This window comes from Chlorocebus sabaeus, chromosome 21 (assembly GCF_047675955.1).
Source record: "Chlorocebus sabaeus isolate Y175 chromosome 21, mChlSab1.0.hap1, whole genome shotgun sequence".
In the NCBI taxonomy this organism is placed as follows: Eukaryota; Metazoa; Chordata; class Mammalia; order Primates; family Cercopithecidae; genus Chlorocebus; species Chlorocebus sabaeus.
The window spans coordinates 31,859,424-31,878,359 of NC_132924.1; the positions used below are offsets into that span (position 1 = coordinate 31,859,424).

General features: G+C 45.2%; 1 protein-coding gene across 3 annotated transcripts in view; it reads left to right on the plus strand.

Moving 5' to 3' along the window:
• The window catches only part of SCRN1 (secernin 1), a 72,558-nt gene that overhangs the window by 30,925 nt on the left and 22,697 nt on the right, over window positions 1-18,936 (plus strand). For all 3 annotated transcript variants that reach the window (XM_073009008.1, XM_007981738.3, XM_007981742.3), the window contains 2 exons: window positions 6,571-6,752; window positions 17,830-18,032. In XM_073009008.1, coding sequence (XP_072865109.1) covers window positions 6,571-6,752; window positions 17,830-18,032 — 385 coding nt within the window. The remainder of the gene's footprint in view (window positions 1-6,570; window positions 6,753-17,829; window positions 18,033-18,936) is intronic.

Consider the following 18,936-nt stretch of genomic DNA (forward strand, 5'->3'; position numbering starts at 1 on the left):
CAAAGCGTTGGGATTACAGGCGTGAGCCTCCACGCCCAAGCCAGTTCATGACATTTTAAACACATATCCTGAGGTTTCCCTAGAAACCTCATACTTGAGTGTTGAGGTCCAAGGAAATCATTTTCTGAGAATATAACCCTCTATTATTTAATTTAGTATGTAATAATTTAATTATATAAATTATTTAATAATTATATAATTTAATTACATATACATAATTATATTATTTAATAATTATATGAAACTAATTATATAATAGAGGGTTATATTTTCAGAAAATGATTTTCTGGGATATCAACACTCTCAAGTATGAGATTTCTAGGGCAACCTCTGGACACATGCAAAAATCATGCAAAAAATCGTGTGGACTCCTCATTCATCCACTCACCCACCTGCCAACTGATCCTCCTTTCCAGGCAGCTCTCCCTTCAACTTGTCCACTTAGCCACCCTCTATCCCCCTGTCAGTCAGTCCCATCCAGCCATCATCTCCATATGTCAAATTCACTGTACTTAAGACTAGAAGAGTAAGAAATAAGATCCTCCAGCACAGAGTTCCTCAGTTTCCGAAATTACACTGGATTTTTTTTTTCAGCTGCAGTTTGCAGATTGGAACATCCTAATTTTATATTCTCTTTTTTTTTTTTGAGACGGAGTCTTGCTCTGTCCCCCTGGCTGGAGTGCAGTGGCGAGATCTCGGCTCACTGCAAGCTCCGCCTCCCGGGTTCCTGCCATTCTCCTGCCTCAGCCTCCCAAGTAGCTGGGACTACAGGCACCAACCACTGCGCCCGGCTAATTTTTTGTATTTTTAGTAGAGACGGGGTTTCACCGTGGTCTCGATCTCCTGACCTTGTGATCCGCCCACCTCGGCCTCCCAAAGTGCTGGGATTATAGGCGTGAGCCACCGCGCTCGGCCCTAATTTTATATTCTTTAGTCTTTTCCTTGTGTATTCTGGGCTTTTAATAACATCTTTTTTGGTTGCAGGGTAGGATGGGTAAATAGGTATCAGTATTTGAAAGCACCTCTGTCCTCTCTGAGGATGCATCAGAGAACTCATCTCAACTTTACCCCAAGTCCTGCCCTCCCTCTAGGTAGACGTGTTGAAGAAACAGAGGAATAACTTCCTGGATTATGGTGTGCGGATGTGTGTGTGTATGTGTTTGTGTGTGCGTGTGTATGCATGCATGCTCATGGATGATACAGGTCCATTCTTACATGGTTGAACCTTCTATTTAGGAAAAAAAATGGATCCAACATTAGACTTCTTTTCCAGAAAAACAGTGGGATTTTGGCTAAGGTTTATATTACTTAGAATTGGTGTCCAAGAGGCTAATTATACCAGAATTTATGGAGACAGAATTCTTTATAACAAAGTTAGATTTGACATATAATATTTTTTAAAAGTGTCTTTGTTAATAAATATTGTCTTCATTATTTCCTTTTTTAAAGTCTTTATCATTTCCTCATTTTTTTTCAAATTAGCTTAAATTTTTGTCTGTTTTCCACTGCATGAAATACTGTATGGATTCAGTGTCATCAATGAGTTTATATAACTTTCATGATTTGGGGAAGGCTTTTGGTAGATCATTTCCCCTTTCTTTATCATTGAAAATATTTACAAGAAGAATAGAAAATTACCAGTTAATGATGGCTGGTAGCATTGTTAGTAAAATTGTCCAGATGGAGGCTATATTTGTGGTGTGTGGGGTGTGTGTATGTTGCAGGGGTTGGGGGAGCTGAATTTTAATTCTGAAAGTTATTTCTTACAATAGGAAAGTACAAGTCATTCTGGAATCAGAGAGAGCAAAGCTTCATGACCACTGGACAGATTTCCTTCCTTCCTTCCTTCCTTCCTTCCTTCCTTCCTTCCTTCCTTCCTTCCTTCCTTCCTTCCTTCCTTGTTCCCTCTCTTCCTCCCTCCCTCTGTCCCTCCTGCCTCCCTCCCTCTGTCTCTCCTGCCTCCCTCCCTACTCCCTCCTTCCTTCCCTCCCTCTTCCCGCCACCTTTCTTTCTTTCTTCCTTCCTTTCTTTCTTTTTTTGTTTTCTTCTAGCCAGCTCCAGAATCAGGAGTCCCCAGTCTTGTATGGAGTCAGAAGTGTCTCCCTCACTTCCAAGAGAGCATGGCTTAGCAGAGGACTTCCTTCCATAATGTCCCCTTTCCCAAATGCATTTTTGATCTCAGACCTTTGCATTGTTCCTCCCCAAAGATCTTATGCTTCAGTGAAATAAAAAACAGTTCTTCTAAAGTATGATTGAGGATGTTGTCCTCTGATCTCAGCACCTTCTTTTGTCTTTATTTAAACTTATATGAACCTTAACAATACACTTCCTAAAACCAGTCAAACAGCAGGCAAGACACTGGGGTAAAAAAATAAAATAAAAACAAACACGCAGGGCATGGTGGCACACACCTCTTGTCCCAGCTACTTGGGAGGCTTAGAGGGGAGGATCTCTTGAGCCCAGGTGTTGGGAGGACAGCCTAGGCAACATAGTAAGACTTCATCTCCAAAACAAACAAAAAATACACACACACACACACACACTCTCACACTCACATATGTAATTAAAAATAAATAAAAAACCCTCAGTGATAATTATCAATGCTCCTTTAGAGCTACAAATTTTTGAAAGGTAAAAACATCTCTCCAAAGCATCCCATTTTCCTTGCCATCTTCCCCCACCCTGAGAAGTTTGGCTGACTCATCACCTCATCTCACAATGGTTTTTGCTGGTGGTACCAGGGTTGTGTTCACCATCTGAGTACAGTACGAAAGGCACAATGGTTGTGTTTCATTAATTGAAACGTCTATTGTGTGAGTGTCTCTGTTTCCCCTTTCACTGGGTGGTATCCAGAAATAGTGTGTGCTGGAATGTGGATGGGGTGAAGTGACGGCATAAAGCTGATCTTGCTTTTCATTTCCGACGTAATCACACAAAATAATGAAGGGCTTGCTCTGCAGAATTGTTTTTGTCTTTGGCTCTAGGGTCTTTTTGAGGTTCATGTTGTCTAATCTCCAACCTAACCTGGCAGGTGGTCCCTGAGAGAGTGGCAAGCTCAGGACAGGCGGATCCTTGGGAACCCCCTGATTAGCACTGGGCATGCTGATATTTAGAAGTATGCTTCCACACACTCCTGCTCTGGGCATTCTTATATTGTTATGTGACTTGGGCACCCAGAAGTCACACTAGCTGACAGATTTGTTTGATGAAAGGCTGGGTGGGAGTGGCCGTGGGGCAGAAAGACCAATTGCTCATCTCTTTCCAAAGTTCACTTTAATAACCAAAGCTGAGACCAGAACCATCTCTGTAAAGATCCATCTTTTAAGTGGTGAACACTTTCCTTTTTTCTTTTTCTTTTCTAATAGAAATTAAGCTAGGAATTTTGACTTGGGGAACTAAATTGTTTTTGCCATACAGAAAGAAGATGTCAGGTGCTTTTTGGCTATTTGTACCTGGAGAAACCTCTTTTGCTTCCTCAAATCCGACTTCTCTGGCTCATTAATAATGTGGCAGTTTTAAAGGTGGGTGGATTTTATATTTTAAAATGGCTGTGGAGTTCATGTTCTAGATGGCTGACTTTACCGAGTTTAGCTAATTAAATTTTGTGTAAGTGTTCCTGATTTTGTGAGATTTGCTCCCAAAGTGGGATTTTAAGTAGCCAGTCTATCTATATGAGACAAGTGTGTTTACCCCTCCCCCAGCTCACCTGGTTGTGATTAGCCAGATTTAAAACATAATGGAGCAGATGTGAATGGCTGTCGTAGAAGAGCCCTTATGAGGCCCATGCTCTGTGGCCTGTGACAAAGATGCAGCAAGGTGCATGTGTTCCAGGCTGGGGGCCTGGCTGCCTGGCTGCCTGGCTTTTGGTCTGGTGCTTAGGAGGGCTGATTGGGCCCATCTGGCTACTTGGGGATCCCCTTCCTTCCTCACCATTCCGAGTTTGGCCTGAAAAGCAAGTTAGCTGCATATATTTTGAACTCCTACGAAGACCATCTGGTCTTTTTGATTCAGTTGTCAACATTTTTTTAATCAGGCAGTCCGTATGAAGCCCTTGCAGTTCTGTGCCTTAATGACATCATGGCAGCTCCCCCACATGGCACAGCAGACACCTCTCTGGACTATGGAGACCCTTGACATGCCCCTTCCTCTCTTAAGTCCTTAGCCACCTTGATGGCTGGCCCGTTTTTTAAAGTCAGCTCGGATATCTCCCACTTGATACAGCCTCTGGAGGACCATGCTGATATGTTCCTCATTTCTTTGAACTTTTACCTTCTATGCTCCCTTAGATCTTTGTAGTTTCTCCATCCATCCACTCAGCCACCCATCCAAAAAAAGGCTTATTGATGCCTGATATGTACCAGACTTGGGGTATGTCAGTGAATTAAATAACAAAGATATCCCCTTTCCCTCTTGGGGCTTACACGCTAGCTGGGGGAGATAGTATACATAAACAGTACATGCAATAAGTCCGTCAGTTCTATAGTATTTCAGAAGGGGATAAATGTAATGGAACAGGAAAGAGGAAAAGCAGAGCAGGGTTGGGTGGATCAGAAGGGCAAAGCAGGAGGCAGCAAGATGCTGCAGGAAGGAAGCAGGCAGGCCTTGGAGACCCTGAAGCTGTCCTGGGCTCATAGGAATTTGTGTGCATGCCTTTGCCTTCCTCCCCAACCAAAAGGACAGGGCCTGGGCCTCCTCACTGATTTCTGCTTGCAGCATTTAGCACAAAATGCTTTGCGTGTAGTTGGTGCTCTGTAAATAATTGGGAAAATAGAAATGAGTGTGTAAAAATGAATTTGAGGACAAATAAACGATTTCCTAATTTTTACTTTTTTTCCTGCATTTTTAAAAACCTGTATAATAAATCTGTGCTTAAGAAGCTGAGATTAGTTTTCTATTTACTCGTTGCTTTCAAGACAAAAGTTGTCACTGGGACAGGGGTTTTGGAAAGTGTTGGTCAATGCCTGGACTACTTTTTGACATAGAGTGCATTGTTAAGATGTAAACGTCAATTCCATTTCAGAAGAGCACAGAGGAGCAGAGTTTGATTACTGCTGTGACCAGCTTTGTGCTCTACAAGAATCTTTTTTTTCTTTTTAAATAACTAACTTTTGGGAACTGCATAGGGGACAAATCTTGAGTATATTTTATTGTCAATTTGCCATGAAAAATTCAAGAGTCTCTTGAAAACCTCTGGATATAATTAGCTTTCAGTTTGCAAATATTTATCGAGTTAAATGACATTATCCCAGTGCAGAGCAACACCTAACATGAATTGTGCAGAGCCAAAGTCACCTGACCAACGTGTGTGCCACACGGGTTTTAGCTCTTACATGAGGTTTAGCAATTATGGGAAGTCAATACAGAATAGCTTTGTGGGCTGCATTCCGTCGATATAGCTGGGTCTTGAGTTAAAAAAAGAAAGATCTAAGACTACTGTTGCTTTCAGCTGCCCAGTTTAAAACGTAAATGACTCCTGCAGCTGATAAAATTCTCCCTTGAGAGCTCCAGAGCACTGTGTAACTTAGAGACTTGAATTCAATACAGCATCCAACACACAAAGAGTGTCATAGGCTCATAGAATGTCAGAGTCAGGAGGCCCCTATGGGGAAGCTAGTTGCAGGTTCCTCTGCCATGGGTCACAATGTGGGGAGGGAAAAGGGAAGCACAGGAGGGCGAGACTCTGAGGGTTACCCACACCCTGGTCCCAGGCCTCTTCCTCCCTTTGCCTGGACATACTTGGCCTGATTTTATTGTGCTTTTGATTCTGTGTAAGAGTTTGTATGAAGAAAGTGTTCTGAGGTTAAAAATACTTGGGAAGAAATAGTTTGACTCAAATTAGCTCCCTCATTTTCCAGGTAAAGCCACCGCAGCCTGGAGAAGGTAAGATGCCCCACTAAGTTGCATGTTCTGCAGTTCTGAGAGCAGCTGGAGATGCACCTCCGTGGGACTGTTTCCTTCTGTGTCCACCTCTTTGTCTTAGTGTGAGGATCAAATGGGACAGACAGGAAAGCCCACAGTGTAATGCAGTAGTTAAATGCAAATGTTATGATCCTTTTCTGTTTTCCACCACTAGAGCAACCATGTAAGCTATCAAACTGTGTTACAGGAAACCCCAATGGTCCTTGCAGGGGGACTCAGGGTTCTGCTTTCTTTAGACAAAGATCTTCCTTTTTATCTGCTTTCTATCTTAGGCTTCTAGATAAAGTTTCTTTTGAAGGTAGGGCTCGTAAATAGCTGTGTTCAATATTGGTGAATGCTGGCAGCCGCCTGTGCCTGTTGAAATGGGCAGGCTTAGGATGTTCAGGATGATGACTGGCTGAATAGCTGGTTCAAGATGATTGCCCTATTACGTGAGCACCAGGAATAGATTGGCATGAGCCACACAGACTGAAACTCACCATGGAGACTTTTGAGCTGAATTGTGAAGATTTAAAAATCAGGGTATTCCCAAGGCCTTTTATTTTTTGGCTCTGTTTATAACTGATACGATGGTACAGTATAAGTACCCAGGCGGAAATGAGGTAGTACCTGACAGGTGATGGCGTTTTCTTTCCTGCGTTTGTTTTTCAGTGCACTTACATTTCAATCGACCAAGTTCCGAGGACCCATGCCATAATGATAAGCAGACCCGCCTGGCTCTGGGGGGCAGAAATGGGAGCCAATGAACATGGAGTGTGCATAGCCAATGAAGCCATCAACACCAGAGAGCCAGCTGCCGAGATAGAAGCCTTGCTGGGGATGGATCTGGTCAGGTACTGCACGGTGATTCTTTGAAACAACTTCCCAGAAAAGGTTGGAAATGGGGACAGGATGTATTTCTTCCTAAACTTTGCATTTTTTAACATAATCCTTCCAAAGATGGTGTGTGCCTTTTGATAGAAACTTTAAGATGATGGGGTAAATGAATGGATTACAATGGAATGTTATTTAACAATAAAAAAATAATCAAGTGGCTGGGCATGGTGGCTCATGCCTGTAATCCCAGCACTTTGGAAGGCCAAAGCAGGTGGATCACCTGAGGTCAGGAGTTTGAGACCAGCCTGGCCAACATGGTGAAACTCCGTCTCTATGAAAAATACAAAAATTAACCGAGCGTGGTGCTGGGCGCCAATATCCCAGCTACTCAGGAGGCTGTGGCAGGAGAATTGCTGGAACCCGGAAGATGGAGGTTGCAGTAAGCCGAGATCACGTCATTGCACTCCAGCCTAGGCAACAACAGCAAGACTCCATCAAAAAAAAAAAAAAAAAAAAAAAGAATCAAGTACAGATACACACTAAAGCATAATGATCATGAAAACATTATACCGAGAGAGAAGCCAGACACAAAAGGTCACATATTATATGATTCTATTTATATGAAATATACAGAATAGGCAAATCCATAGAGGCAGGAAGTTAGATTAGTGGTTGCCTGGGGTTTGGATGTGGGTGAGAGAATGGGGAGTGATTGCTAATGGGCATGAGCTTTCTTTTGTGGGTATTGAAAGTGTTCTAAACTTTAGATTGTGGTGATGGCTGCACAACTTTGTGAGTATACTAAAAACCACTGAACTGTATAGTTTAAATGGATGGATTTTATAGTACTTGAAATATATAATATATATATAAATATGAAAAACCATAAACCAGAAAAGAAAAATGGAACAGAGATCACTTCCCTCCTTTCCTCTCTAAGTCTCAGTTGTTTTTTCTTCCTTTTTCTCCTCTCCCAGCTGCTATACAGCAGAAGGAAGCTGCTGTGCAAAGCTGGATAGGGCAGGAATCTTTGTCTGTGCACTCCTGTGTCATAAGCACTGAGAACTGTGTGCCTGGCCTGTAATGAGTGATCAATAACTGAATTTTAAATGAATGACTAAAGTAGAAGGTAGGCTGGAACAAAGCAGCATTCTGAAATGCCTTGTTTTGTCCCTGAAATAGTGAATTGAAATAAAATCATGACATAGTTGAAAGAAGATTGGGCTGGGAGCTGGAGTTCTTGGCTTTCAGTGTGGATGTACCAAGTTACATCACCTCTCTGGGCCACAGTTTCCTCATTTTTTCAACATGAGGTCTAGACTGGATGACTTCCGAAGAACTCCCAAAGCTAACATCCTAGAAAAAGGAATGGGGTTGGCTTTGGTTTTGCAGGGGAAACGGCACATTTAGACAGCGGCCTCGGGAACTCACTCCTCTGCCACCTGATGGAGAGGTCGGCCAGGGACACCCTTTTGATACCACAGTGACTTCCTGCCTTTCTTACCTTTCCTTACCATTCCTCATTCTTATAAACTCAGCAAGAGCAGCTTCCCTGAGCTGGGGAAAAGGCAGAAAAAGCCAGTTTTTAAAAACCAGTTATTTATAGCTAGTTTTCTCTTGATTCGCAAAATGAAATGTATAGAATACCAAGAAGTTTTGAGTTTATATTTTGACAGCTCTCCAGTGTTTTTTTTATTGTATTTGCAGTATGGGACTTATAGAACAGGCAAAATTACCATTTTAATAGTTGATTTCTAAGCGACAGTGGAAGAGGATTTTTTGTCTTTCTTCAGAGCCCCTGATGTATTTTTTAAGATTATCAACCAATAAAGCAACAGGAGTTTACTGAATATCTACTTTGTGCTAGACTCTGTGGGCACATGAAGCAGCTCAAAGCTTCAAAGGGATTTTAGTCTGGTTGCAGGAAGAAGAAAATTGAACAATGGAAATTGTAAGAGTAATATAAGAAGATAGTGGGAGAGAGGTAACTGAAAGTCATCTGAGATTTGATGCCACGTGAATGGCACAGAATTCCATGGTGTGGCCTTCAGCAAACACTGCAGGATGTTCACAGATTATCACAGACTGGTCATATTTGTGAATGCTTTCAGGGGGAGGTTCATTTGACCTGAAGCTACAAGGCTGAGGGAGGTAGACAGAGAAGATATATTTGTCACAGACTTGGCGTTGTGATAATTAGCAAGGTCCGGAGTAGATGACAGGATGAGAGTTTAACCTTCACCATATAACTTTAACTCCATCTTGGGCTAGCCATGTCCAGCTATTGCAATAAAAAGGGTGTGAAGAGGACCTGTCACTAGTAGATTCTTCAGGGTGGGGATGGACAACTGGAGAGTGAGCAAGGTGGTGAAGAGCTTCATTGAGTGACAGAACAGCTCTCAGGAGACCCAAAGTGGGTAGCTCCATTCTACACCTTAAGTGGATCTTTGAGTTCGGGGTCTGGTTTCATCTTTAAAGCAGCTATGATCAGTTCAGCCAAGCATAGGCAGATTTTGAAGGGTCATTTCATACCAATGAAATCTTAAAAGTAACTCATGCTCATTACCCAGCATTCTCTCTCTCTTTCTCTCTCTTTTTTAGACAAGTCTTGCTCTGTTTCCCAGGAGTGCAGTGGTATGATCTCGGCTGACTGCAACCTCTGCCTCCCAGGTTCAAGCGATTCTCCTGCTTCAGCCTGCTGAGTAGATGGGATTACAGTTGTATGCCACCATACCTAGTTAATTTTTGTATTTTTAGTACGGATAGAATTTCACCGTGTTGACCAGGCTGGTCTCGAACTTCTGACCTCAAGTGATCCGCCTGCCTCAGCCTCCCAGAGTGCTGGGATTACAGGCATGGACCACCACATCCAGCCCCAGATTTCCTTTTTAATGATTTAATTCCTGTATTAATTTTTAAGAAACTCCAGATGATATTGATACTGCAGGTTGAAAAACCACAGTTTGTGTGGCAAGTTCTAGAGTAGTGGTTCTCAAAGTGTGGCTGGTGAACAAGCATGGCCTGGGAACTTGCTAGAAATGTAAATTCTCAGTCCCTACTTCACACCCAGGGGCCAACAACCTGTTTTAACAAGTTCTCCAGCTGGTGCTGATGCATGGTTATGGTGAGAACCACTGCTCCAGGGGAAACTTTCTGCCAGTTGGTTGCATTCTCTTAATTTGGGGCTTGGTGCCTCCGTAGGTATTGCTGTGTAAGGAACCACTACTTTCTCTGGCCTTGCTTGCACTCTGTGCCTAGTGCCAGTTCCTCCCTGGACAGCTCCTATGAGAGCAGGCTATATCCATTTCACGCGCTCTTTCAAGGGCCTGCTAGACTGTGGTTAATTATTCAATGAATACAGCACTTACCCCTATACTTATCCTGGTACTTTGTACTTTCCAGCAGCATGTGAAATCCAACCTCAACTCAAAGAGACATAAGGGAATGACAGTAGTAATGTAATAGGCAGTGATTTTAAGATAAAGGTATAATTTGTGTATGTTTCCTAGAGGCTTATGGGAATGTAAGCGTTAGGCAATACTGTTTTTATAATGTGTTTTCAGTGACATTTATCTGAAAGCTAAGCTTCATCTGTTATTTTTGATTCACTGTTCTCTGACCACTAGTCCCTTTCTCCTGAGGAAGAGGCACATAAAGACATGTACACATTTTTGCATGTTTCATGAAGTTGGTTCCAAGTAATGAGTAGCCAGTAGAAGCTAACATAAAAGTGGGAATTTGGCCAGGTACACTGGCTTGTGCCTGTAATCTCAGTGTCACATGATCCTTAGAGTGTTGCTTTTCCAGCCAGAAACCTCTGTGGCTGATGGCACCTTTGCCTGAGTTTTGGTCAGTCTGCTGGGTTTTTTCCATCACTTGACCCGGCACGCTATACTCAGCTCACGCTACTGGCCTGGATCTCATGCCTTCCAAGGGCAAGCCAGGCGCAGAGGGGTAAGGGGTATGTGAGCAAGCATGGGGTCCAACCCCTGCACACAGCCAGGTGTGCCAGCTACAGCGGGATGGGCAGTTCTAGGCATCGGCACAGGCGCTGACACAGGCACTAGCTCTGTGCGAGGCTGCAGCTGGACCAGGCATACTGCAAATGGCTTCCACTGCAGTCACTAAGGAACATGGTGGTGCCTGGCAGCTTGGAAATGCCAGGAACTGCAGAGCCCCAAAGAGGGTGTCACAGCCCTGGCTCGGGGAGCCCCTAGGTCTGGACTCCCCAAAGGGCTGCAACTCTTCTCTCCTTGTCATCACCTGCAATGTGGTGAATGGTGGGGGATGGGGGCATGCTTCAGCACTGTTTGTGTTACAGCTCTTTCAGTTCCACCATTTGGCAGGTCCCAAGTTCTTGTCCCATGTTCAGGAAGAATGAGATACATAGCTGGAGAGTGAGCAAGGTGGTGAGGAGCTTCATTGAGTGACAGAACAGCTCTCAGGAGACCCAAAGTGGGTAGCTCCATTCTGCAGGCAGGTCATCCTGACGAGTATCCAGCTCTCGGCAGAGAGAGACCTGTAATGGGTAGCTCCCTTCCACAGGCAGGTCATCCCAGCGAGTCAAGGAGGCCCGAAGTTGGTAGCTCCTTTCTACAGCTGGTGGTCCCAGTGTCTGTGTGAGTCTGGCTGAGTCTGGGGTTTTTATGGGCTCAGAAAGGAGGAAGTGCTTGCTGATCGGGTCATGGGCAGGCCCGGAAAAAGCACCATAAGTTCTTACTCTGAGCTGTGTACTCCACCGGGAACTGGCAGTCCAGGCTTCAGGCTGTTCCTGGCTTGAAGGTGGGGTTTCACCGGAGACCTGCTCTTTTCCACCCAGGAACCTGTCTGCCTCCTGCCATTAACATGCCATCCATGGTGCCTAGGTTTTTCATCCTGGGGGGCACTGGCAGGTTCACACTGAGCTGCCCTCAGCCCTCCCAGCCTCCCTCCCATGCTCATTGGTGCCCAAAGTCTGGAGAAGCCCAGGGCGGCAGGGAGCTGACATGTCAGCACCACCCTGAGCATGTGCACACCCAGCCAGGTTGCGATAGCACCTGGGCTCAGCCACAACTTTGCTCTGCACTGGAGCAGGCGCTGGGAGCAGGAAGAGGTCAGGGAGCAGGAAGCAGGTACTTCCAAGCCTATAGGGGCAAGGGCTTCCTGGGCTCCTGACAGCACAGCGATGCCCAGGTCCAGAGCAGCTGCAGCTGTCCCTGGGAGCATGGGGCTCCCACCCTGCCAACTCGATAGGGGTCAGGACTCCCACCAGCCTCACAAATTGCAGCCGGCATCTTCACAGTGGCTCCTCCAGATGGGCCACCACTGCTATCACCAGCACTGTAGGAGGCGAGTCATGAGGATCACTTGAGCCCAGGAGTTCAACACCAGCCTGGGCAACATGGCAAAAGCCTGTTTCTACAAAACAAATGCAAAATGTAGCTGGTTGCACTGTTGCATGCTCGTAGTCTCAACTACTTGAGAGGATGAGGCGGGAGGATTGCTGAGTCCATGAGGTCAGGGCTGCAGTGAACCATGATTGCACTACTGCACTCCAGCCTGGGTGACAGGTTGAGACCCTGTCTAAAAGAAGGAAAAAAAGGGCCTGACATGGTGGCTTATGCCCTGTAATCTTAGCACTTTGGGAGGCCGAAGCAGGAGGATTGCTTGAGCCCAGGAGTTCAAGACCAGCCTCGGCAACATGGTAAAATCCTCTGTCTACAAAATATACAAAATTAACCCAGTATGGTGGCCCATGCCTGTGGTCCCAGCTACTTGGGAGACTGAGGTGGGAGGTTTGCTTGAACCCAGGTGGGGAGGTTGCAGTGAGCTGAGATCATGCCATTGCACTCCAGCCTGGGTCACAGAACAAGACTCTGTCTCAAAAAAAAAAAAAAAAAAAAAAAAGGGAAGGAAAGAAAGGGGAATTTATTTTCTGGATGTTAGGGTGCATTTTTTCTTTTTTTTTTTTTTTTGACAGACTCTTGCTCTGTCACCCAGGCTGGAGTACAGTGGCATCATCTTGGCTCAGTGCAACCTCTGCCTCCTGGGTTCACGCCATTCTCCTGCCTCAGCCTCCTGAGTAGCTGAGACTACAGGTGCCCACCACCACGCCCAGCTAATTTTTTGTATTTTTAGTAGAGACAGGGTTTCACCGTGTTAGCCAGGATGGTCTCGATCTCTTGACCTCTTGATCTGCCCGCCTCGGCCTCCCAAAGTGCTGGGATTACAGGCGTGAACCACCACATCCAGCCTAGGGTGCCACTTATAATCCAAGGTCTGTCAGACATGATAGGTCTGGGCCTCAACATGGATGAGAACTAGGAAGCATTTGGAACCTCTTTGTCAGAAGTATGCTGGTAAATGTTTAACAACCAGCCTGATGGAGGGAAGGGGCAACGCTGTTTGAGTCCTTTTTCAATTTCCTTAGTGTAAATACTTCCACCGTGATGGGTTTCAAGCTACCAACAGTTTCACAACTGGCTCAAAATCCCTAAAATTTAACCATCTGCTCTCCAAGCTGGTAGCAACTGCCTCCAGCAGACTGCTGCCTTCTTTTCAGTGTTTCTTGCCCTTTCTTCTCTTTGCATAACTACTTTATTCTTTTTTTTCCTGCACACTGACTTTTGCTACTCCCATTTGTGTTTAACAATGGCACTAAAACCTAGTCAATTCCAATATTTCAGAACATCTTATAATTCTAGACACATTCCATCGGACCTTCAGCATGTTAAAAATCACAAAAGTCCTTGACAAAAGGCCAGTGTGAAAATTTGGAAAGGTCTGTAATTTGTCTTTAGGTTGTTGGTGAATGTGAGGACTTAGGTGATTTAAAAGGAGACTCAGTCACCATTTGTAGGCAGGAGGAACCTGTGTAATCAGAGTTACTATTTCCTGAACACTATGGTAAGACATGCTTTGCACATATTATTTCATTTAACTCTCACAGTCACCCAGTGAAGTAGGGCTCCTCCCTTTGAGAGGTGAGGACACTGGAGCTTAGGAGGATTAAAGGAGTTGCCCAAGGCCCCAGAGCTAGAAGGCGGCTAAGCCAGGGATCCCAGGGCCTGCTAACCTCAGAGAGGCCACTCCTCTATGTGGTGGAACACATTTTACTTCAACTGTCAATGACACAGGAATTTCAGGACCCTGAGAGATGGAGATAAGTCAAAAAGTTTCACACGCTCTTTCCCTAGATCACCTTCACATCCATCACCTGTGTTATTACTCGTCTTAGTCCATTTGGGCTGCTACAACAAACATACCATAGCCTAGGGGCTTTAAACTACACAAATTTATTTTTCACATTCCTAGTGACTGGGAAATCTGAGATCAAGGCGCCAGCAGACCCAGTGTTTGGGGAGAGCCTGCTTGCTGGTTTGCAGACGGCCCTCTTCCCCTGTATCCTCACATGGCAGAGAACAGAGAAAGAGGATGCGTTCTGGTGGCTCTTCTTTTAAGGGCACTAATCCCATCATGGTGCCTCCACCCCTCATGACCTCATCACCTCCCAAAGGCCCCGCCTACCATACCATCCCACTGGAGATTAGGCTTAACATATGAATTTTTGGGGAAACCAGGGGGACAAGCAATCACTTCACAGCATTGCCTTCCTGCTTCCAGCCCTCTGGCTGAAGGCTGGGAATTTCCAATTTCCAAAAGGTCCTGACCCCAGAAGGGCCTGGCAGACTGCTTGATTGTGGAGTGGAGGAAGATTATTTGCACCTGAGTCCGGTAAGAATACCAGGCCCATCTCTCCAAGGGGGCAGCATTGCCTTTTTTTATTACTTTTCCCAAGTCAGTGATTATATGTCCATGGCAAATCTAGTTTTACCTGATTTGAGATAGAAAGGGACAGGGGTCTCCTAATCCATGGAGGCACAGATGTTGAAAAGATAAGCAGAGTTTCTAAACAAAGGGGCTTTAAGCAGGGGAAGTACAGGTGTGACCCGTCTTTCTCAGTGAGATGTGTTAACCTTTCAGGAACGGGCAGGGTGAACTTGACATACCTGTGAGAAGGTCATGGGCTCCCAAGGAAAGATTGTCCCATAAAACTAGGAATTGAATTCAGGAGCATCTAATTCCCAGGCCCAGAACAAGCTGGACAAAGCACACACTTTGGAAGGATTTGAACTGCACAGAAGATAGATGTTACAGTGGGACTCTAACCTTGGCCCGTTGAGTTTCTTCCCCTTCCCTGTCCTGGTCCTGCCCATGCGGAGGGGTAGCAGCCAACGTGAAATTAGGCATGGGGCCAGAGAGCACTGCCCTCTTCTGGAATCACATGAATCTGCCCCATGTAGGAGGTGAGACTATTGGGAATGGCTTTAACATAGGCCTCTGGATGCCGTGTGACTTGCGGCCCCAGGTCTCTCTGGCATCTCTTCTGCACCCAGTGCCATGGGATTCATCTGCATTTCTCAGTTGCAGAGGGCGATGGTGTAACCCTGTTGTTATTCACGGCCCTTGTCCTATGGAGCAGTAGCTCTGTCCTCATCGCACGGTAGGAAGAGCAGGTGGGAATAATCAGGTGGGACAAAGGGGTGTCTCTGACCCACGGTCCTGGCACAAGGGATAGGAGGGTGAAATCAGAATTAGGTCTGTGGATAGTGCTGAGGTCCTGTTGCCAACTCTGCCAGAGGACATCAAAGTCAGCATGGGAGGGCAAGTGCACGTGCTAGGGCCTCAGTGTGGAATGCACATAGGCAGAACATCAGAAGAGTGCACTAGAAATCAAAAAAGATAAGTCACAAGCTCCGAAGACGGGGCTGTTACAGCTGACTGTGTATTCACATGCTCCTAGCACATGTTTGCACGGGCAAGTTGGGGCCCTGCAAAGGCCCTGGGAACAGGATTCTGCCTGGAATGTCTGCATGAGGCATTGTGACCAGGGGGCTACCAGGGACCGTGGAAAGGAGGAAGGAGGCCTTTGAGTGGGCACAGCTTGAGCTTCCAAGAGGCACTCACAGCACCTTTGTTTGTTCCGGAGCCTCAAGATGAGTGCCTGCTTCTGTTCCTTCTCTTTGGAGGAGATGACATTGACCAAAGGAAAAGTCAGCTGAATTCAATCTTCTAATGGGTTTATTCTTTTATCCCTCTCCTAAGGTTTTAGGGTTCAGCTTTGTAAATCACTACCTTGTAACCGAGTCTTGCTACATAAGCTTAAAATGAGAAATGTCAAATGAATTGTCATGTAATTATTTGACTACAAACATAAGCCTGTTATAATAATCAGCCTATAGATTAGTTGTATTAGCTTTTCTTCTCCACGGCAGCATAGTGAAATATCCCTTTAGGAAGCATCAAATTAGATAAATTTGAATAGTTGTTACTTGTCAAGTTGAAAATTCACCAAGAACTGGCTTGTACCACCATTGTAGTAGTGCCATTGCCCGGGTTCTAAGACTCCTGTGTTCCTGCCACCTGAATTATAATTCGAATGAACAGATGAATAAATGTACACTTCCTGAGTACATGGCATGTACTATCCTCTTTCATAGCAGCCATAGAGGGAGGTGGTATTGTTTTCAATCTGCAGATGAGAAAAATCAAGGTTTGGAAAGGTCACATTGCTTAAGATCATAATGCCAGTGAGTAGCAGAGCCAGAACTAGAAGCTGGGTCCATGTATCTCTGAGTCACGTTTCTCTGCCACAGTGTTCTACCTCCAGAAATTTACTGATCACTTTCCTGGTCACAGGCACTAGCACTGCATATTTTCATGGATGTTATCTCATAAACCTACTCTTAACAGCAACTAAATGATGTGGGCATTCATGTTATAGATGACATAAAACTGAAGTTCAAAATATATAACCTGCCCAAGGTCACACAGAGGGAAGTACTGTGCAAGAGAAAATGAGGAAGAAGCAAAAGCGGGAACCCCTGATAAACCCATCAGATCTTGTGAGACTTATTCACTATCACGAGAATAGCATGGGAAAGACCGGCCCCCCAATTCAATTACCTCCTTTTGGGTCCCTCCCACAATAAGTGAGAAATCTGGGAGATATAATTTAAGTTGAGATTTGGGTGGGGACACAGCCAAACCATATCAGTGCCCTCTTTAAAGGGTTTATTAATTGGAAAGGCTGGAGGGAGATGGATGTCTCACTTCAAAGGGAATACATATTCTTTTGATGACTGAAGCTGTAAGCCATACCAATAGACGTAGGCTGATAGGTAGGAGGAGATATATGTAGAAAAGACTGATTATGTCTCAACCAGTTGCCCGTTCCTAGTAAGGTCTCTGAGACAGAGACAGAGGACAATGTCCTTTCTGGACACAGGATAATGTCTGGCATTTGAACACTTTTAATAAGTAAGCAAAATCCCTGGTGTAGAATAATAGAGATCAAGGCCAGACTTGGCCTTGTTTTCCTTTTGCCCAGGTAAGAGTCAGGAGGGAGTACATGCCACAGAGAGGTGGTTTTGTAAGGGCTAGAGCTGAGCCGGCCAGCTCTGTGGGAGACACAGTCAGAAGAGGGGAAGACAGACAGGGGCCTTCCAAGAGGGAGAAGCCACTGGGGTTCGCGACTTTTCTGTGTGGAAGGGAAATGACGAAAGACAGAAAAAACCCCTATGATTTTTTCTTTCTTTCTTTCTTTCTTCTTTTTTTTTTTTTTGAGACAGGGTCTCACCCTGATGCCCAGACTAGAGTGCGGTGGCATGATCATGGCTCACTGCAGCCTCGACCTGCTTGGCTTAAGCAATCATACCACATCAGCCTTCCAAGTAGCTGAGACTGCCAGTGTGTCCCCCCATACCTGGCTAATTTAAAAAAAATTTTTTTTTTTTGAGGAAGAGGTCTCACTATGTTGCCCAGGCTGATCTTGAACTCCTGAGCTCAAGCAATCCTCCTGCCACTCCCAAACTGCTAGGATTATAGGCATGAACCACTGCACCTAGCTATCCCATATGGTTTTTTAAGCAAACATGTGAGAAGTGTATTCTGAGATACAGTGCAGTTAATCAGTTTGCTTATTGTTCTGCAGACTTAACATGTTTACACGTGTTGGCATGCTTCATAACTCGGCCTTTCCCAGTCTTTGGTTACTCTAGTAACAATCCTGTGGTATGAAATGACTGAAGTATAGTTCTGGTTTCCTTCCTGCAGGCTTGGTTTAGAAAGAGGGGAAACAGCTAAAGAAGCCTTAGATGTCATTGTCTCCTTATTGGAAGAACACGGACAAGGTGGGAATTACTATGAAGATGCAAACTCCTGCCACAGCTTCCAAAGTGCATATCTGATTGTGGATCGTGATGAAGCCTGGGTGCTCGAGACCGTAGGGAAGTACTGGGCTGCCGAGAAAGTCACAGGTGAGCAGGTGTGGATGGTGGAGAGTTCTGAGGACAGGGAAGGCCACAGAGATGGGGGTGGCCTGCACGTACAGTGTCAGACCTGGAGGAAAGACGTGCTGTTGCGGGTCCTCTCTGTGTGAGACTGTCATGCTTTGGCATGCCTCTCATTTCTGGGCACCTCCAAGAAGAGAACCTGGAGTCTCCTGAACCTGGAGTGAAGCAGTCTTCTAACATTTCGTATTTTCTGTTTGCTTTCTGGGAAGAGCCTGCTTTTGACTACCAGGAATTCCATGACTTAAACTATTACTCTATTAATTGGCCAAGAGAATGGTGACTCTTCTTGTGTAATAGGCCAACAAGTCCCTTCCCCGAACAGTAACCCCTTGTCACCCCCAACCCTGTAGATCTTTGTGCTTGCCATGGTTCTCTAAAATAGGAGTTTAGATCTGTGTGAGGACTGGTGTGTGCCACTCTGGCATTTCTCTGTGAGTGAAGTTCATCTCTCTCACAGTGAGACAGTGTTTCTAGAAGAGCAGAGGACTAGATGGTCCACCCAGAAGAATTTAGTGCCTGTAAAATTGCTGCTCTGCGGCCCTTGCAGCATCTTGCTTCTAACACAGCCCTGGGGAAGGAAGTGTTAGGGGTGGGAGCAGTAGTTTTGTATCCCCACCTCAGCATCCTCATTTTCTGGACAGGATGAGATCCCAGAATGGGTTAAAGGGCTTCCAAGAGGACTAAGTAGTCCTAAGAGGGAATTGACCCGAGCAGCTCCTTGGGACTGGGTGGTGACCACATGGCGTGTGCACTGCCATTCTTCCCTCCTATGCTGGTGGTGGAGGAGTAGGTTACAACACTCTTCTTTCGTTGAACCTATTCTTGGCCTATGTATTTTTCTTAACTAAATTTACCAGGAAGTCTCTTC